The 21,488-nt window shown below is 39.1% G+C and overlaps 1 protein-coding gene across 1 annotated transcript in view; it reads left to right on the forward strand.

Annotated features, from left to right (window-relative positions):
• The window catches only part of HYDIN (HYDIN axonemal central pair apparatus protein), a 325,008-nt gene that overhangs the window by 60,213 nt on the left and 243,307 nt on the right, over positions 1 to 21,488 (forward strand). Inside the window, exons 12-14 of the mRNA XM_081963626.1 lie at positions 1,587 to 1,810; positions 18,446 to 18,513; positions 20,057 to 20,292. Coding sequence (XP_081819752.1) covers positions 1,587 to 1,810; positions 18,446 to 18,513; positions 20,057 to 20,292 — 528 coding nt within the window. The remainder of the gene's footprint in view (positions 1 to 1,586; positions 1,811 to 18,445; positions 18,514 to 20,056; positions 20,293 to 21,488) is intronic.

A 21,488-nucleotide genomic window follows, 5' to 3' on the forward strand; every position in this document is an offset into this window, starting at 1 on the left:
TGTTTGCGTGGTGTTTATCCCTGCTTATCTGGATATTGGCTGCTGGAGACAATATGTGCTCATCTTTTTGTTTCCTCCTTTGCTTTTTATTGCCCATTTCTAATGTTGTGTAAATGTGGTTTGTCTTTCTTTGGGTCTATTGAGGCTGATTTCTCTGAACGCCACACTTCCGGGAATTCCCTAGAGTTTTTGGATTTTGCTTGGTCTAGAATCAGTAAGATTCTCTTTCCTCTTACAATATGTTGATCGAGTTTGTAGAGGAAACTTGAGAAATTAAATGAAAAATTAGGAGAAGACTAGGATTTTATTTCTCTTTTAAAGTGCTGAGTTCTTTCTTCCTGTTTGTTCTTCACTCTTTTCTTTCAGGCCTTTCCTCACTATTAAGCATAAGTATTACTATTTGCCCATCGTTAAATCAACACAATGGTTGCTATAAAATTGGCTGCATTCATTGTCCTCCCTCTGCAGGTCTGTTCTGAGTCACTGCCAAATGTTTATTTATTTAGTTTGTCAAACATGTAAAAGATAACAGGCATAAGTATAAACATAAATATGAATACAGTCAATGGGTACGAATAAATGGAGAAAATAGGACAGGGATGCACCCTCCTTACAGACCTCTTAGGAATGGGGTGGAAAATGCTGTTGCCTCACTTGTGAGTATCAGTAGATTGCTTCAATCCTGTTTCAATTTAAGCAGTTCAGGAGTACAAGCAGTCCTGGGCTTGTATCCATAATTCTGTCCAAAATTTCTGTTGCTAAGGAATGTGGTTGTTAAGTGAGTTGTGCCCCATTTTACAACCTTTTTTGCCCTGGTCGTTAAGCAAACTATTATAGTTAAGTGAATTATGTGGTCATTAAATGAATGCTTGTCAGAAGTCCCCAGGAAGGTTGCAAATGACCATCTCAACAGATGCTGCAACCATTGCAAAAAATGTCAGTTGCCAAGTATCCGAAATTCAATCACGTGACTTTGAGGATGCTACCAAAGTCATAAGTGTGAGAACTGGTCATAAGTCACTTTTTTCAGTGTCTTCATAACCTTTGACAGTCATGAAGGAATGATTGTAAGTTGAGGACTACCTGTATATATCATCAGTGCAAACGCATAAAAGTAGTGCATAAAATACATAATATCTAAATAAGAATGTACATAAAATCCCAAATTTGCCCCCATGGCACCAAATCTCCAAATGTCTTTTGAAGCAATCAGATCTTTACAAGCTTTGGAAGACCATGAGGGGCACCTGCCCTTCAGCAAAGGGCCTTCAGGGTCTGTCAGGCCAGAGGCTGGTGATGAGAAGAAGCCTAGGACGTAGGCATTTTTGCAAAATAAATGGGTATGGATTCAGGGATGCCCCGGTGACGATGCTGGACTCAGTTGCCATGATATACACTGTCACAGCCACCAATAATGAATGTTCAGGCCAGTTTTAATGCAACCCAGTGCCAGAACCCCATTCAAGTGGATACCTTTGAACTGAGGCTTTTCACAGAGCTTAGAAGTAACTCAGAGATATCACTGTTGGTTCTTCAATTGCCAAGTTACTTCCCTCACTCATCCTTCTCCCTTCTCTCTGTGCCAGGCCATCTTATCTAACCAAGGAGCTATTGATGCCCTCTTCCACCTGATGTGGCCCTCCACTGTGCTGGGTGCCTGCTTTGCCTTTCAACCCAGAGAAGGAATCGTTGAGCCAGGTGGCCATCAGGCCATTCACATTTCTTTCAGTTCTACTGTTCTGGGCCCCTTCTCGGAAGAGTTCAAGTTCCACGTGAATGGATCTCCCCAACCTGTGACCTTAGTGATTCGGTAAGCCTCAACCTCTTGTACATCAGTTAGACTACTTATTAAGGTTAGCCAACTTTCACAGAGGCATTTGCTATCAGCGTTCCAAATAACATCCAAAAGTAAATCAGAGTCTGAAGCAAAGGATTCCTCAAAATTCCAATTTATTAAGAGAACCATATTGGCACTCTGGGAAAATACCAATCTGAAAGCTTCCAGGTTTCTCCACCCAGTTGAAAGTTCAAGATCCTGCCCCTACACCCACAGGTCCATCACATGGTCCAATTTTCTACTGCCACTCTGGCAGCTTCCACCCATCCAGTTCCAGCCAGGTGTAGAGACAAAGGATGACCTTCGCTTTCTAGAAAGAATTTTTTTTGCGGGTTTTTAAAAATTTTTTGTTCTCTTACATACCATTTTAAGTATACATTCACATAATTCTTCTTCTTCTTTACATTTGTCCTTCTTATACATTTATTATTTCATTTAATAGGTTATAATATACAGTTTGGGTTGCTCTATTTACCACCCAACCAACCCAGTTGCAAATCATGACCCTCCAATGTCAATAATCTTGCATTTCTCAATAAGATCCATTCTTTCATCCAAGCTAATCCTGCTGCTTGATAATACAATTCCCAGTTTGGTCATCCAAATCCACCTCAAATTCTTGCATCTTGCAATATTTTAATATTAATTCTTGTTTTTCCCCCTGCCATATATATTTCCCCACTATTTTATTCATACTTTCAAAATATTTTTCTCTAGTTTTATCAGTATTGTTTGGAATAGGTATAGCAATCTTGATATTATATTCATCTTTACTACTGCTATTCTTCCCATCAATAATAATTGTAGATTTTTCCATCTGTCCAGATCTATTTCTATTTGTTTTCTCACCTTATAATAGTTGTCCTCCTTTAGTGTAGCACACCTTGATGTCAATTGGATACCCACATATTTTACTTTTTTCACCACCTGTATGTCCAGTTTCCCCATCAACTCTCTCTTCTGTTTTTCTGTCATATTTTTCACCAAAAATTTTGTTTTATCTTTATTAATCTTCAAACCCGCTACTTCTCCATATTCTTCTATTATTTCAGCTAGTTTTGGCCCTGTTTCTATTGGATCCTCCATAATAAACGCCAAATCATATGCGAATGCTTGTAATTTATATTCTTTCTTGACCCTCATACCTTTACCTCTTTATTTTGTCTCATTTCTCTATTCAAAATCTCTAGTGTCAGTATAAATAATAATGGCGATAGTGACATCCTTGTCTAGTTTCCTTCGCAATCGCTATCTTCTCTGTCATATCACCGTTTACCATTACCTTTGCCAATTGGTTATTGTATATCATTTTAATCATATTTATAAATCCCTCACCAAATCCCATCATTTGAAGTTGCATTATCATAAATTGCCAGTTCTCATTATCAAAGGTCTTTTGTGCGTCCAGTATCAACAACGCCATTTGCTTTTCTGGGTGGGCTTCATAGTACTCTAGCATATTCAATACAATTTGCATATTGTCTCTGAGCTGTCTCAGGGAGAAATCCATTTTGGTCTATGTGCATGAATTCATTTAAAAGTCTCTTCATTCTTTCTGCCATTATTGATGCAAAAATTTTATAATCCACATTTAATAGTGAAATAGATCTATAGTTCTTTACTTGTTGTAGATCTGACTCTTCTTTTGGTATAAGTATTATACATGCCTCCATCCCTGTTTCTGGTATCTTTGCCTCCCTTAGTAAGTCATTAAATAGTTGCAACATTACATTACTTAATATTTCTTGTAATGTTTGGTACAGTTCTGCCGGTAATCCATCTGGTCCTGGTGTTTTCCCCTTCTTTTGCCTTTTGATGCCTTCTGTTACCTCCATCATTTTTTAAAAAAAAAAGTTTTATTGGTTTTTTCAAGTATTTTGGGGAAAAGGGTACATAAATGTGGAGAAAATTTTTGACAGCTACATCATACGGAAGGTGGTACTTCCCCGGGGTCTTACATCTCTCTCTTATTTTATATATATCAAAATATCATTATTACATACATATTAGCAGTTTAGGTTTACTTCAAATTCTTTAACATCTTCAACTATACTTTATATCACTTCTAACCATTTCATCGTATTAACAATTGCAATGTGTTTTTAAATCATTTCTTTCTTTCTTTTTTATTGAAAAAGTTTTATACAAACAAATTTCCCCCCTTTTAACCCCCCCACCATACAATGTAAATCTCATACAGATGCTATGCCCCCTCCCCTCCCCCCAACCCCCCCCCAAAAAATTTCTCATTCAAATATTATACTAAATACTTTACCTCCTCCCCTCCCCCATCTTAAAATAGATTACTCATTCACATATTATACCCCCTCACCTCCCAACAAACATAATATAAGTTTCTCTTAAAGTAACAATAGCCCATTAATCCCATCTTCTAAGTTAATTAAACTTATATAAATCATAATATAAATTTCTCTTAAAATAACAATATTTCATTAATCCCATCTTCTAGTTTAATTATGCATATATATTACCCCACCCTCCACCCTAACCCACCCCCACCTCCCACTCAACCCCCCCCCTGACTTCCGCTATACACCACTCTAACAATTCCAAGCAGCCCATGTATTATTTACTCGAATCATCTATCAGTCTAAACATTCTTACCTAAAGGCTACATAATACCTCCTAGTCTGGTATTTATTCTGTATGTAATCAATCCATTTTACCCATTCCTGTGTATAATTCTCCTGCTTCTGAGCTTTTAAGAAAGCTGAAATTTTTGCCATTTCGGCGAACCCCGCCACCTTCTGAATCCATTGATCAATTGTTGGTAAAAAATCTTTTTTCCAATGTTGCGCAATCAACAACCTAGCTGCTGTGACCATATGCAAGACCAATTTTGTTTCCCCTTTAGTAAAATCCTTAGCTATACCCAATAAAAACATTTGCGGAGTGAATTGTATTCTTTTCTTAAATACATTTTGCATAACCCACCATATTTTTATCCAAAAAGCTTTAACCTTGTTGCAAGTCCACCATACATGAAAAAAGGTAGCATCTAGGCACCCGCATCTCCAACATTTTGGTTGAACATTTGGGTACATGCATGATAATTTTTTAGGATCTAAATACCATCTGTAAAACATTTTATAAAAGTTCTCCCTTAAATTCTGTGACTGTGTAAATTTAACATTTTGAACCCATATTTTTTCCCACGGTTCCAACATGACCACTCCACCAAAATTCTGAGCCCATTTAATCATACAATCCTTAACCAATTCACTTTCTGAGTCTCTTTCTAACAGTACATTATATGTTCTTTTAACTTGTTTGGGGCCAGTCTCTTTTATCTGCTTGATCAGTTCCACTTCTTTATCCATAAAACCGACCCTACAATCTTCTTCCCATCTCTTTTGTAGCTATATGTAATGTAACCAATTTAAAATAATTCCTTCTTCCAACAGTTGTTCCAAAGTTTTTAACTTCCATTCGTCCCCATCAGCAATAAGCACATCTTTATATAAACAACCCCCGAGTGACTTAATATTCATAATCCCCATGGTGTCTGCAAGATCCAACCAAAGCGGTATTTTATAATCCCAATTGGGCCGGTGCTTCTTCCATATTCTCATCAAGGCACTTCGGAGAACATGATTGTTAAACACTTTATCCACCCTATCTTCATAAAAAAGATATGCATGCCATCCCAGAACAAGATCATGGCCTTCTATATTCAGCAAATCCATTTTTGTTTTCCCAAACCAATCTGCTACATGCGTTAGTACCGCAGCTTCATAGTACAATCGAAGGTTTGGGAGTCTAAGGCCGCCTCTTTCACAAGTATCTTGCATAATCTTCATCTTTACTCTCGGTTTTTTCTCCTTCCAAACAAATTTATTTAATGTTGTTTGCCAATTTAACAAAGTTTTATCTGATTTAAGCACCGGTATCATCTGGAATAAAAAGATAAATCTAGGTAGAATGTTCATTAAATCATTTAAATCATTTCTGTGACAGTCTCATTGCTGTCTCTTTTCCCCTGTCTGTTGGCTGAGCCATGGCTCCTCCCCACTTCATGTCTTGTGCAGTGTCTCTTGTTTCATCTAGGAGGTTCTTGTGTTTTTCCATGAAGGCTTCTTCCTCCACCACTGTATTAATTCTCACTCTATCCCCCTCCCAGAAAATCAACAAGCCTTCTGGAATTAACCACCTGAACCAGATATTTTTAAAATATAATTGTTTAGTTAGAAAGAAGAATTTCTTCCTCTTATCTCTTATTCTTTTTGGTATCTGTTTCAGAATGGTTATTTCTTTGTCCTTATATCTTAAAGGTTTCCCCCCTTTGAACTCCTAGAATCTCATCTCTTGTAGTCTTTCTAAAAAATTTAACATGAACTTCCCTTGGAACATTGTGTGTTCTAGCATATGCTGAGTTAATTCTATATATCAAATCCATATCCCACCCTAGCTGTTGTTTATCTCTTTTAATATAATCTGCTAGCATTGTTATCATAATCTCCCTTAAGTCTTCACCCTCCATTTCAGGTATCTGTTACCTCCATCATTGTAATTCTTTCTTCTAGTGCCTTCTTAAATTTTTCTGGGATTTTAGTTATTCTAGTTTTCTCTAAGAATTGTCTTATTTTCCCTAATGGAACCCTCTCATGTTGATACAACTTGTTGTAGTAGTTCTCAATTATTTTTTCTTCTTTTAATTTGAATGTTGTAGACTCCCTTCTTCATCCACCAATTGGCTTATCAGCATTTTTCTCTTTCCTTTTTCATCTTGTAAGCCAGCCAACGTAATGGTTTATTTGCATTTTCAAAAAAGTTTTGTTTTGCCGATTTTATTTTATTTGCCAAGTCTTCATTTTCTATCAGGTTCAATTTATGTTTTTGCAGTTCCAACATATTTTTTACTTTTTTGTTTTGTGGGTTTTTCTGCAGTTCCGTCTCCAAACGTTTATACTCTGATTCCAACTTCTTTTGAGTTTGTCTGTTTTGTCTATTCTTTTTCCCTAAGCAAGGCCTCTGCTATATGCTTTACAAGTGTCCTATATGTTCTGTAATGATGTGTCTTCCTTTCTATTTTCCTGGAAGAAATATGTCAATTCTTTTTCCATATATTGCTAGAAACTTTTTTCATTTAATATTCTTGAGTTTAAAGTCCATATCCCCTTTTTCCTCTGTCCCTTCCAAGTCATTGTTATTGGATTATGATCAGCCCATGTGCTTATGTCTATGTCTAGCTTGCATGTTTTGAGTGTTAACTCTGTTGACATCCACATCATATCTATTCTTGACCACGACAAATGTCTGTTTGAGTAGAATGTATATTGTCTTTCTTTCGGGTATCTTATTCTCCAAACATCTTGCAAATTTAATTCTTCCACCATCATGAAAAATGTTTTGGGTAGGGTTTTTCTTGGCTTCTTGTTCATCTTTGTAGACTTATGGTCTATTGCATTATTTACGATTACATTAAAGTCTCCTAGAATACATATATCTTCATATTCATATTCTATTATCTTTTTGTGTAGTTTCTCAAAAAATCTTCTTCTTTATCATTTGGGGCATATATTGCCACTAATAATATCTTTCTCAAATTTATCATTATCTCCACCATCAGTATTCTCCCCTCCCCATCTTCAAAATTTATATTTGATTGTATTGTCTTTGTAATATATAATGCTATTCCCTTTTTACTTTAGTCAGCCAGAGCCATATATAAATTACCTAGTTTTACCTGTTCCAAAAATTTTCTTTGTTGCTTTCTAATATGTACTTCCTGTAAGCATATAGTGTCCAATTTCAATTTCTCTAATTTTTTGAATGTTCTTTTTATTGCCGAATTTAGTCCCTTTATGTTAATGGAGATTACTTTAATTTCTTCCTCCATGTCATTGATTTATAGGTTTAGCTCAATCTAGTCATTCTTAGCTCTCTCTGCTCCTTTGTCTCTTCGGCCCTTGCTCCTTCTCTTTCTCTTCCTGTTCTTTCTTCATCTCCCTTTGATCTTTTCCCTTAGCTTCCTGGCATTTAGCTTCTCCTTCTTCTCTTACCAGCATTTCCTCCTCTGCTACTATATGTTGTTCATAAAATAATTCTGTTTTCTCTAGTGTATCTAATCTGTGCCTTTGTTCTTGCCAGTTTACCAAAATCCCTTCTGGAACCAGCCATCTAAAACTCACCCTTTTTAAAATCAGACTCTTAGTCAGAAAGTGGTATTCCTTTCTTATTTTTCTGACCTTCCTCGGAACTTGCTTCAATACCACTATCTCTCTAGATTTGTATTTAATTGTGGTACTTCTTGTTGCTTGCAATATTTCATTTTTTAGAGTTTTTAAAATAAATCTTACATATACCTCTCTGAGCAAGTTATTTTTAATTGCATATCTTGTATGTGTGATGACCTTGGCATAAAATAAAGGCAGACAGCAAGGAGCTTGAACTAGAGCTTGTCTTTATTCAGCGGCAGCCATCTTAAAAACTGACTTCTGCCCTAGATGACATCATTAAAAAGGTTAACTGTTTCCTAGCCTTCTTAAAGAGCTAAGCACAGCAATTAAACTTAAAATATAACATAAAACATACACATCATTACATCTCCCTTCTTAAGTATAAAACATCTAATATGATACAAAATCTTTCCATATTTTTGGTTTAATAGCCGAGCATAGCGAGAGAAAGTTACCGCTGTCTGATCATCAGTAAAATTACTGTCAAGTTGTGAGTCGGTCCCAGCATTGTCACATGCTGATATGCTTACATTATCCTTGGTGTTCTCGGTAGGCTGTATATCCGTGTTCAGCAGTTTTGTGCCATCATGCACCTGCAGTTCACTTTCCTTGTTGTTTTCTTCTTCGAACACAGTATCAGCTGCAGTGTCTGGACGCAGATGACACCTCTTTCTTCTCAATTTATGTCCACACTTGGTTTCAACTACATATGATTTTGGTGAATTGCCCTCTCTGACAAAACGAGCAGGTTCCCATGTTTTCCCAGTGACTCTGTGTCTCACAGCTTGCCTGGCACACAGTGGACGAAGAGGTTTGGTAGATTTATCAAAATACAGTTTTTGCTTTCTCATGTTTATGTTCCTCTGAGCTATTACCCGCTCATGTGCAATGGAACGAGGCTGCAATTTATGCGGATTTGGCTATGCCAACATATTTCTCTGCTAGGCCATTGGCCTGTGGGTGATAAGGGCTTGTGGGTTTGTGCTTGATTCTCCATTCACGCAGGAAGCACTGGAATTCGGCACATGAGAATTGTGGCCCATTATCAGACACCAGTTCTTCACACACTCCATGTCTTGAAAGTATTGTCTTGAAGGCCCATATGACTGTTGCCACTTTTAAACTTCCTAGCTGCACTAGTTCAAAGTATTTGCTGTAGTAGTCTACAATTATCAGATAGTGTATGTCTCCAAAATGAAAAATGTCCGTAGCCAATCTCTGCCATGCCCATGAAGGAGCATTCCATGGTGTAAGAGGTTCTTTTGCATTGTTTTTTGAAATGTCTGGCAGGTGTCACTTCTTTACAAGTGCTTCAATGTCCAAATGAGGCCAGTAGACCACCTCCTGTGCTCTGCGCTTACATAGAGTAATGCCCAAATGTCCCTGATGAATTTGTTCCATTACTTCTGCCCGCTGCGACTTAGGTATAAGAATACGGTCACCCATGAGTATGATATCCTCATAAATGGATAGTTCATCTTTCACAGGCCAGAATTCCTGCAACTCAGGACACAGCTTTTTGCATTTTTCTGGCCAGCCATTGCACATGACACGCGTTAGTTTCTCTAGCACTTTATCCTGTTTGGTGTCTTGTCTTATTTTCTCCAGCCGTACATCTGATATTAGCATGTTGACTAGTATTGTATGTACCTGCTCTTCCACCTCAGGTTCATCCCTGGCTTCATGTCCTTTTGGAAACACTCTTGACAGGCAATCTGCCATTGGACTTTCCTTCCCAGGCTTATACTTTACTGTGAGATCATACTGCTATAATTTCATAACCATTCGCAGCAAGCGTGGAGGTGTAGAAGCCAGTGGTTTTTGTAGTATGTACTCCAACGGCTTGTGGTCGGTTTCTACAACTACTGGACGGCCATATATGTACTGGTGAAACTTCTCACATCCATTCACAATGGCCAACATCTCTTTCTCAATTTGAGCATAATTGGCTTGTGTCGTGGTCAGTGCACGTGAAGCATAAGCCACCGGATGTCCTTGTTGAGTCAGTACAGCACCTAACCCAAACTGGGATGCATCTATTTGAAGCACAGTGTGAGCATTTGTGTCAAAGTATTTCAGTATTGGCCCTGGATATTTAGTGATCAGTTTCTTCACTTTGTCAAAAGTCCTTTCCATGTTTGCATCCCAACACCAAATGGCATCCTTCTGCAGCAATGCACGTAACGGTGTTGTCTGTTTTGCGAGGCCCTTAGAGAATTTCGATAGATAGTTGAAAATGCCCAACGATGTCTCCAGTTCCTTTCTGGAGGCTGGGGCCTTCATGTTAAGAACTGCTGTGATCTTCTTTGGATCAGGCTTCAAACCCTTTTTGGTTAGTAGGTGTCCAAAATATGTCACTTCTCCTACCCTAATTTGCATTTTATTTGGATTGAGTTTAAGATTTCTCTCACGACATCGATTGAGCAAAGCAATAAGGTTTCTGTCGCGCTCTACTTGATCCTTTCCATAGACCAACAAATCATCATTACTTCCCTGTAGACCAGCAATTAGTTCATGTGATTTCTTTTGAAATATCTCCTGTGCCGATGCTATGCCGAAAGGCACCCTTGTGAAGTGCCATCGACCCACAGGGAAGTTGAAAGTAGTGAGATAACTGCTAGCTTCATCAAGACGCAATTGCCAGTAACCAGACTGGGCATCTAGTACACTGAACACTGTTGCTCCTACTAGCTTGTGTGCTATATCCTCTATGGTGGGAATTTGTAGTGTTCTCTCATTATTACTTTGTTCAAATCACGTGGATCGATGCATATACGAATTGCACCTGTGTTCTTCTTCTCCACCACAACCATAGAACTGACCCATTCCGATGGTTCAGTGACCTTCTTTACTACTCCCAACTTCTCCCTCCTAGTGAGTTCCTGTCTGACTTTATCCACAAGAGGTATTTTCCTTGGCATATGGATGACAGGCTGTGCACCCTCCTTTATACATACGTGGCTTATGCCTGGGAGACACCCCAGGCCCTTGAATAGATCACAGTACTCACGTTTAATGTCATCTTCCGTCAGACCTCTGTGCCCACCATCCACAGTCATTATGATTTTCACAAGTCCAATCGCTTTACTTGTTTTGAGACCTAGCACAGCTGGGGCTTGCGTTTCTATCACAATTGTAAAGCCCTTTCCCATCCCTTGTAGGCACATTGTACATGGCAGCGACCCATTACTTTCAGCTTTTCACCACCATATCCCATTAAATTCGGTAAATTCAGAGTCTCTAAAGGGGATTCATCCCTGAGGTGTTCCAGATATATGTGGCTTGGCACACAATTTACTTGTGCTCCAGTATCTATTTTGAATGTGATTGGAGGTTTTTTTTTAGAATTTTTTTTATTGTTTTAAATAAACAAAAACACACAAAAAAAACATTCTTCATTACATCTTGTAGAAAGCATGTCGATTGGTTACAAATAAATTTCGTGTGTTACTATACATCCTTCATATTTTTAATTTACATTTTAAAATCGAAGATCTTTATGCATTTTACCATCAATGTACCATCATTCTCATTTAGCTATAATTATTTAAATATGCTTTTATCTAGAATCATTTGCACTTGAAGACACAGCCACCTACTGGCATTCATTAGCTATTCCTATAAACCTCCAATAATTACCCTTTTATAGCATTCCCTTTTTTATTCCAACTCACTATCTAAGGCTTATATTTAATTGCTTTTACCAATGCCAAGACATATAAAAATCATTAAACATTATCCATTAACATTTTCATATTGTTATTGTAGTTATCTAAAGAAAAAAAAACAGAAATTTTTTTTTTGGTCATTTATATCACATCTCCTCCCCTCTGACCCAAGAAAAATTACATCTTTATACTAAAGTCTAAACAAAAGTTTGTTAGTAAAGTTTATACGTGCTCAAGAAAAATGACCTCTTTATAATAAAAACTAAACAAAAATATATTCGTGAAATTGATAAATCTTTTCCCCAGGTCGCCATTTACAGTTTATATCCAAATTATTTTTACTAATTGAGATTATTACTTCATTATTATTATTATTATTATTATTATTATTATTATTATTATTATTATTGATTATTAATTAACAAAAAACATTTTAAAGAAAACATTCTAAAAATGTCCAAGAAATCCTACTTATTAATCACCAACGGTTAACTAAGTTTGCGTTATTAACCTTCATCATCAGCCTGTGTCTTTCCAGTAACAAAACTCTCTTATCTCTTTAGCCAGTTGTTGTGTCAATTCTCTTATAAACTTCTTTATAAAGTTTTTAAAAACTTCTCTCCGCACTTTTTTGCTTGAAAGACTATATGAGAATATAGTCCTGTTGCCCTTGAACTGGTATTAAAATGAACATGTCTTTGATTATCCGATGTCTTTCTAAAGCTGTTTCTCTTCTTAATTCCATCATCAAATCCATATCTTGACAGGGGGGGGGGGTAGAGATCCAGATCATCAGGTATATAATAATAATCAGATTCACTTTTCCATGTTCCCTCTTTTCATGTTCCCTCCTTTCCACTTTCACTTATAAGTGCTCCATTATTAGGTTCATCTGTTATCTTGTCTTTATCTTCTTTATCTTCACTCCCTTCTTTAATTTTTGAGGCTCCACTCCCGTCATCTTTTATTGAGCCAGACAATAATCTATCTAACTTCTTATCAAACCTCTCAAATCCTTCCAATATCAGAATTCCATCCAAAAAATCCTGGTAACTTAGGGTTTCTTCATCTGTATATAAATGCATATTTCCCAGAAGAAAAGAAAAAGTTTAAAATCCACTGCCACTCTCGCCTTCAATATCTCTTTTCTGTATAAAAATATTTTTGTTTTAAATTTGCTTAAACATAAGATCCTTTTAATTTTTTTCAAAAAAAATGAGGGTTCTATCTTTTCTTTTCTTTCCCTTCCCTTGTCCAAAATATTCCACAAGGACACCTGCAAGAAAACAGTCTGTGTCCTTCAGCCGTTATCAGTCTCTACAGACAAGCTGCAAACCCTCTAGTTAGCAATGTCAACAAACTCAGGGAAAATAGAGCAAAGGATACTTTGTTTCAAAAAGAGAAAAAAACCAAGTTCTGGCTTCCGAATGGCAGATTCAACTTTCTCTTATTTGTATCAAGCTTAAGGAAAACAAAATCTCTAAGTGTCTTTAATAAAATTTAATAAACAATAAGAGGAAGGATTATTAAAGTAAAAAAAGTTTTAGATCAGCCAAAAAATAAAGGTAGCACAGATTAGGAGAAAAAATCAATTCATTCACTTAAGAGGAGAAACAGGAAGCATTCCAATCACTTCAATACACAAAACGCTGTTACATAGAAGAGGAAGGAAAAAAAACTTTCTAAGGCAGTCCAATAAAGATAAATTTTGCCGCTTTGTTCTTTTGCTTAAAGGACTGATTTATCTTTAAAAAAAACTTTTTTTGGGCAATCATTCTCAAAGAAAAAAAAATCTCACCAGCTGGACTCACTTTAACTGCCTTCTTTCCGGAGCCGTCTCCGAGTTTGTCAGCTTGGGGGCTGTCTGTTTACCGCCGGCTTGGAGAACTTCCCTTGGGTCAATCAGGGACTTTGCGGTGTCCCTGAGACCAGCAAGGATTTGTCTCCCTGTCACCGTCTCTCCGGGATGATTTAGGTCCATATGGACTGTGCAGCTGGTAAAAGAATCAACGGCGGTCTCGGACTATCGAGACTGCATGTTGTGTCGTCGCGACGTCTGGCTCATTCTCTGAATGTGACTGAAGTTTTATTGGCTCCTATCTGTAATGTTACCTTGGCTTCATCTGCAGACTGATGTGCTTTTTGTATTGCTGCAAGATATATCGGGGAGCAGTCCGAGTTTGACCCTGCATTGTCATCATTGTCCTCTATGGCATATACAGCCCGTGTTTGTGGCCTTTCGGTTCGCAAAGACAGTTTACACATGCTAGCAAAGTGTCTTCTTTTCCTGCATTTGTTGCATGTTTGCCCCCTTGCAGGACAGACACTGCTTTTATGGTGCATATTTCCACAATATCCACAAGCTGCTTCTCTGTTACTTGTTCCAGTGCCATAGGTGCCTTTTGTTCCTTTGTATGCCCTTTCTTGACCATATCTATTGCTTTGAGTTTCTATACCATTGATCTGGTGCTGTGTTCCTTCCAGTATCTGCGTGTCTTTTCTTGATATTTCATATGCTCTAGCAATCCTTACGACTTTCTCAAGATTTAAGTCTTTTTCCTGCAGCAGTTTTTCCTGAACTTCCTTAGACTTACTGCCCATCAAAATACGGTCTTTAATCATATCTCCAGCATCATAAAAAGCACAGTCTTTGGCAAGGAAGCGTAGCTGGGTCACCCAATCATCCACAGATTCACCTCCACATTGGTTTCTCTCATAAAACAGTTTACTCTGCACTGTGAAGTTTTTTCTCGGGTTACAGTATGCTTCAAACTTTGCAAACAGTACCTCTGTTTTATTTTTGTCCTCTGCAGTGATCTCCCCACTTGCTTGCCAGGCTCTGCACACATCACGTCCTTTCTGTCCCACACATATTAGAAAGTGTGCTGCTTTCTGCTGATTAGTCTGTTTGTCTGCATCAGGTCTTGCAAACACAAGCTCTATCAGTTCCTTCCACCTTAACCAGTTTTCAGATATGTTCCCTGATTCCAAATCCAGGGAAAGAGTGTTCTTTGTGTTGCTGTTTGCTGCCATGACTCTTCTCACCCCACTTCTGGTACCGTGTGATGACCTTGGCATAAAATAAAGGCAAACAGCAAGGAGCTTGAACTAGAGCTTGTCTTTATTCAGTGGCAGCCATCTTAAAAACTGACTTCTGCCCTAGATGACATCATTAAAAAGGTTAACTGTTTCCTAGCCTTATTAAAGAGCTAAGCATAGCAATTGCACTTAAAATATAACATAAAACATACACATCATTACAGTATGTACTCTAAATGTCTCATCCGTTCCACCTAAAATGTGTTCCTTACTCATTTCTGTGGCCACTGAGAGGATTTCTGCGATCTTCTCTGCTAAATTCTCTCCTTTCTCCTCTTCAATGTTCTGAAATCTTAGGTAGAATTCAGATCGTTCCATTTCCCAAAGTATACTGGATCCATCTTGCTTTTCATCAATTGTTATGTCTATAATCCATCTCCTCCACTTTTTTCTCTGTTATTTCTGCTCTTTCTTCCACCTTCTGCAGTCTCTGCTCTTTTCCCCCCATCATTTCCTTGACTTCTTTCAATTTGTCTTCCACCTTGCCACTTTCTCTTCTACTTTGTTTATTTGCTCCTTGAGATCCACGTGTATGGCTTGCAACATTCTTTTTAGCTCCAAAATGGCTTTATCTTGTTGCGTTGTTGTGCCTGTTGCTTTCTGTGTCGCTGAACTGGGCAGTGTAGCTATTGCAGACACATATGATGTTATTTTCTTCATCTTGGTATTTGGTTCTGACATTGTTGTATTTTAGTTATAATCAAATTTTATAATCCAAAGAATAAATTAGTAGATTGATTGTAATCCTGGAGCCACCCACACCAGCCCAAGCACCAGCCTCCAATAAACCAGCCCCTGTTCTTCGACCCAGTCTTCAGATTCTTGCTACCTTAATCCATTCGCTTAATAATGCCAACATGAAGTAAAAAAAGGAAACAAGAAAGGAAACAAGAAAAAAAAGACTGGTGAAATAGCTCTCATCCCAAAAAGAAAAAAGAAGAAAAAGCCACAAAATTATTTCCACAATGGTAATCCACACTTCATTGCAAAAAGGCAGGGAAAAAGGGACGGGGGGGAAAAAGAAAAGAAAAAGATAAAAATTTGGGTAGGTAAAAGAGGACCCAAAGTAGACAAATGAACAAAAGGAGGAAAAAAAGAAAGATAACCTTTAGTATAAGTTGTCTGGGTTATCCAAGTTTCTTCTTCCAGTAAAAACGGGGGGGGGGGGACGCGCTGTCAGAAAGGCATTCTCAGCAGCCCATTATAATATAGCAAGAGAGCTCAACACCGTGTTTACACAACTGGTCTTATTTTCTTTCTTCTAGAGGGACTTTATCGTCAATTCAGTATTATCAGCAATAGCTCAAGGTGAATCCTCCTTAGCCAGCTTTTTTTTCTCCAGCCAACTTTTATTTATTACTAGATGGCAATGCAGACAATTAAACTTTTATATTTATTTATCTTTTAAATTCACGGCTTCGAAAGCAAATCATAGAGATTGTCAAAAGTTATTGTGAGAATCAAAAGCACAGAGTAAAAATCAAAAATCAAAAGATTCCAATTTGCTTTCTAACCCTTAAGCAGTTGTCAAGATCTATTGTTCCTTTTGTCTTGCTAATGGCTTCGTCTGTTCGCTGCTGGACCAAGGATTGGAGAGCTTTCTAGCACCCGCTCTTCCTCCTGTCTCCTACCACTCTTTCTTTAAAAAGTTTTCAACTGGAGGTTAAAGTTAATTTACAGGAATGTTGTACTTTCAAGCAATCTTATTATCTCACCCAGATTATCACCTCGCTGATTTTTCATGCTTTGTTGCAGTCGCTCAGCCGTGGTAGCTCATAATATCTGCCTTCCCTGCTTTGGGTCCAGAGGCAATTGCAAGCAATTTCAGGTGTTTTAGGGGAATTACGGGTTTCTCGACTACACCCACTTGCAACCTCCACACCCCCATCTTCACTGTTCCCACAGGATAGCTATGGTTAAATACCCCTCAAACAAAGCAGGGAGTCTGATGGTTCTTTAGAGCAGTGTTTTTCAACCAGAGGAGACGGAGTAAATATAAAAGTAATAATAAAAGTAAGGGCTCGCCTCTTGCACACGGGCGTTCCGATCAGATCCGCCTGGCGGGGACGAGAAGCGAGGAGGCAGAAAAAGAAACGGAGGCTAAAGAGCTTCCCCCCGCCTCCTCCCAGCAAAAATCTAACCGGGGAGCCGGGCGGGCAGTAGCAAATTAGCCGATCACGCCGCGTGATCAGCTAATTTGCTACTGCCCACCGGCTCCCTGATAAGATTTTTGCGGGGGGGGGGGGGGAGAAGCTCCTTGCCTCCGTCTCTTTTTCTCCCTCCTCGCTTCTTGGGGCTCCACCAATGGGGGAGCAAGGCCCGCCCAGCGCCAGGCTTTGGGCTAACACAGAGGTCTGCAAAGGTGGCTGTTTTAAGACTGGTGGACTTCAATTCTCAGAATTCTGGGAGTTGAAGTCCACCAGTCTTAAGAGCCAATTTTGCAGATCCCTGCCTGGGCTAATATGATTGATGCCCTTGGTGGACTTCAACTTTCAGAATTCTGGGAGTTGAAGTCCACCAGTCTTAAGAGCCAATTTTGCAGATCCCTGGGCTAATATGATTGATGCCCTTGGTGGACTTCAACTTTCAGAATTCTGGGAGTTGAAGTCCACCAGTCTTAAGAGCCAATTTTGCAGATCCCTGCCTGGGCTAATATGATTGATGCCCTTGGTGGACTTCAACTTTCAGAATTCTGGGAGTTGAAGTCCACCAGTCTTAAGAGCCAATTTTGCAGATCCCTGGGCTAATATGATTGATGCCCTTGGTGGACTTCAACTCTCAGAATTCTGGGAGTTGAAGTCCACCAGTCTTAAGAGCCAATTTTGCAGATCCCTGGGCTAATATGATTGATGCCCTTGGTGGACTATAAAAACTAAATACAGAGAGAGACTGAGAGCTGTTGACGAAGAGCTACGTGTGTGTCTTTCTTCGATTCCAGCCAGAATATCAGCTTTGTGTTCAGCCAAACAGGCCCAGGTTGCGCACTGAATAAAGTATTTTATAATTTTTCATATTTCTGTTTACCGTACTTACTATTTCATAATAAAGTAATTATAAAATACTTTATTTGTGTTTATTTGATTCCTATTCAAGAGAATTACTTTATATATAGTCAATATAGGCACAGAGTTAAATTTTTTAACATTTTCTAATGGTGGTGTGCCTCGTGATTTTTTTCATGAAACAAGTGTGCCTTTGCCCAAAAAAGGTTGAAAAACACTGCTTTAGAGAGCCCCCCCACACCCGAGAACACGTCCTGTTGCTGAGATTCAGGCCACACACCTGGCTTTCTAGAAAGAATTTTGTTATGGCTACATATCACCCAACTCCGTATAATGCCCCCTCCCATTTTCCCACAATAGAAATGCATAGTAAAATAATAGAAAGTGTGGCAGGCCTGAAGTCCATAAAAGAAAAAATGATTTGCAGGCCTGACATTTGCACTATATGGTAAGGTCTGTTAGCCATGAGCAGATTCATCTCTTCTTTGTGACAAGACAAAAAATACACTTGAATGCAAAATGTTTCATGGGACTCATTCTATTGAGCACCTGGCAGGATCAATGAGTGTTCTCATTGCTTACCTCTGCTGGGTTTGCCCTCTTTGTATTATTTTAAAATATCTCTGTTTTTCACCGCAGGGGCTGTGTCATTGGACCCACTTTTCATTTCAGTGTCCCCTCTCTCAATTTTGGGGATGTCTCCTTCGGTAAGCCAGTCCTCTACATTCATTTTGTTTGGGGATTCCATTTCGGCCAATTAGTCCAATGTCCATCTAGTTCAGGACTTGCTTTCAGTCTCCAGAGGGACTCAGGTCCTCCAGGCTAGACAAGGCAAGAAGCTTGTTTCCTGCTGGTAATTTGCTACCTGCTGAACAAAAGAAAAGCAGGCCCAGATGTGGTTCCCTTCCCCACCATTCAATCAGAATTGAAGAAGCTGCTTGGATGAGAAGCAAAACGTTTTCAAGGAAAAAAGCAAGAACGTCCAGCTGCCTTTTGAGAAGCAACTTTGGGACAACCGTGACCTGGATGACTGAGAACCTCCATAGACATGCCCAGATGTTCAGTGTGTTCACTTGGGAGATGGGGCAAAGGGACAAAGGGGAGGGGAGAGCGGGGAGAAGCAAAGCCCAGCAAAGTACCTGCGAGACCACCTACTGCCACCAGTAGCCTCCCACCGTCCAGTACGATCCCACAGAGTTGGCCTCCTCAGGGTGCCGTCGGCCAGGCAGTGTCGGCTGGTGACCCCCAGAGGGAGAGCCTTCTCTGTGGGAGCGCCTTCCCTCTGGAATGAGCTGCCCCCGGAGCTTCGCATAATCCCTGACCTCCGGTCCTTCCGAAGCGCCCTAAAAAGTTGGCTTTTCTAGCAAGCCGGCCTGGCCTGTTAATTTTATCTCATTTTTAAATGTATTGTCCTATAAATTGGGTTTGTTTTTTTGGATATGTATTTAGTTTCTTTTTAACTTTCGGGATGTGTGGTTTTTAATGTTGTACGCCGCCCTGAGTCCTTTGGGAGAAGGGTGGCATATAAATCCAATAAAACAAACAAACAAACAAGCAGCAGGGACTGCAGCCAAGCTGTGCTGACTCCAGGTTCTGGCAGGTTCTGGACAACTGGTAGGAGAAATTTTGAGTAGTTCATAGAACTGACAAACACCACCTCTGGCTGACCCCAGAGTGGGGTGGGAATGGAGATTTTGCAATATCCTTCCCCCAGGAGTGGAGATTTTGCAGTATCCTTCCCCTGCAGTGCCCACCAAGCTGCGCCCATAGAACCGATAGTAAAAAAAAAAAAAGAATTTCACCACTGACCAGGAGTAGGGGAGATATGTGGAGGGGCATTATTGGTACTATTGGGCAGGACTACATAGAGCAGGAATCTGAGAGCAGACTTGCCAGGAATTCTGATTGTGCCTTCTGCCCTATGGGTATTAACCTTTCAAACCTTCTTCAGTCAGGAAGTGCTTCTAGGAAGGAATGACTGGTCCAAAGACACCCAATGAGCTTCCTTGGCCTAGGATGAACTTAGAGAACACCACAACACACCTTACTGGCTCTCATATCCTTGGTTCCATCTGTTGTCATTCTTGAGCTTTTCCTCCCAAGAACTGCCCTTTATCCCATTATCCTAAAGGGTGCAAGCTAGCAAGACCTAAAGTTGACCTTGTATAAAGTGGGAGGGTTTGGTATGGTATCCTTGTCCTTTTCTGAACCCTCATTCAGCTCGCCTACAACCTCCATTCTTGCTTCCAGGTTTCCCTCAAACCCTAACCTGCTGCCTCAGCAACACTTCACTGGTGCCCATGACTTTCAGCCTGCACGTCCCAGGAGATGGTAATGGAGAGCCAAGTATTAGTAGTCAGGATCAAGCCTCTGACATCTCAAGGGCAACGTGGAGAAAGGCATGGTTTGCATCTGCAAAGCCCAAAGAATTTACCATCTCTCCCAGCTATGGTACCATTCGCCCACAAGGATTTCTGGACATTGAGGTACAAAGCCACTGGAGCCTTGAAACACATCTGGAATTTGAAGTACAACTAGTTGTCTGTAGAACTTAATTGTGAGATTAAAATGCAATGGAAAGACTTCCTGAAGTTAGTCAATGGCCCTTGAAAATGCTGAACATTTAGTGAGTTGTTAATTATTTTCCTTGCTTTTGAAAGATCCCCAGTCTTGGATAAAGAGAGTAGCAAATATAACATTTCTTTTCCTTAGGTTTATAACAAAAGAGAATACAAGTAGTCCTCGACTTAAGACCATTTGCTTACTGTCTGCTCAAAATAACGATGGTACTTAAATAGAGGTAGGCTTCGACTTAAAATAGTTCATTTAGTGACCCTTCAAAGTTACAATGGTACTGAAAAAATGCTTGGCAACTTACTCATATTTATGATGCTTGCAGTGTCTTGGGGTTCTCTGATCACCTTTTACAATCTTCTGACAAGCAAAGTCAATGGGGAAGCCAGATTCATTTAATAACTGTGTTACTAACTTAACAACTGCAAGGATTCACTTAGCAACTATGGCAATAATGTTTGTAAAAAGGGGCAAATGTAACAACTGTCTCACTTAGCAACAAAAATAGAGGCCTCAATTTTGGTCATAAGTCAAGGACTACCTGTAGTAGATTTGTGATTGGTTCCCCCAAATTATGATCACATGACCAATATTCTGACCCTCTGGAAATGACCGCCACTTTGGCCATTGCAGTCTCTGCAGTCATGTGACTGACCTTTGGGGCCCTGGAAGAAAAGCGCCCTGTGACCTTCACTTTCACAGAGTCACATGAGCAAGCAACATCTGGGGACCTGCCAAATCCAAATGGCTCACGTTTTTATCCCGCAATGTTGCTTGTGTGCAGAAGCAGCTGAGCCAAGTACCTGTGTGTGCAACTTACTGTTGTAAGATAAGCATTTTATCTTAATTAATTTCTTTTCTAAAATGAAATTACTTTGACTTCTCTTAAAATAAAAGAGGAAGAGTAATAATAATGTGCAAAATAAGGCTTCAGTTCATTCCCATCTGCTTTTTTGTGTTTTCCAACAGCAACAAAAGACCAAATACAAGAATATTTTTTTCAAAGGCAATAATTAAATATACAGTGTAGCATTTTGTTGGCAGACATAGCTTACTACAATTCTGTCCTGGTAGATACTATTCGGTGGCAGTTTTTCTTGCTTTATTA

The sequence above is a fragment of the Natrix helvetica genome (genome assembly GCF_964273705.1).
Source record: "Natrix helvetica genome assembly, chromosome: 10".
Taxonomy (NCBI): domain Eukaryota; kingdom Metazoa; phylum Chordata; class Lepidosauria; order Squamata; family Natricidae; genus Natrix; species Natrix helvetica.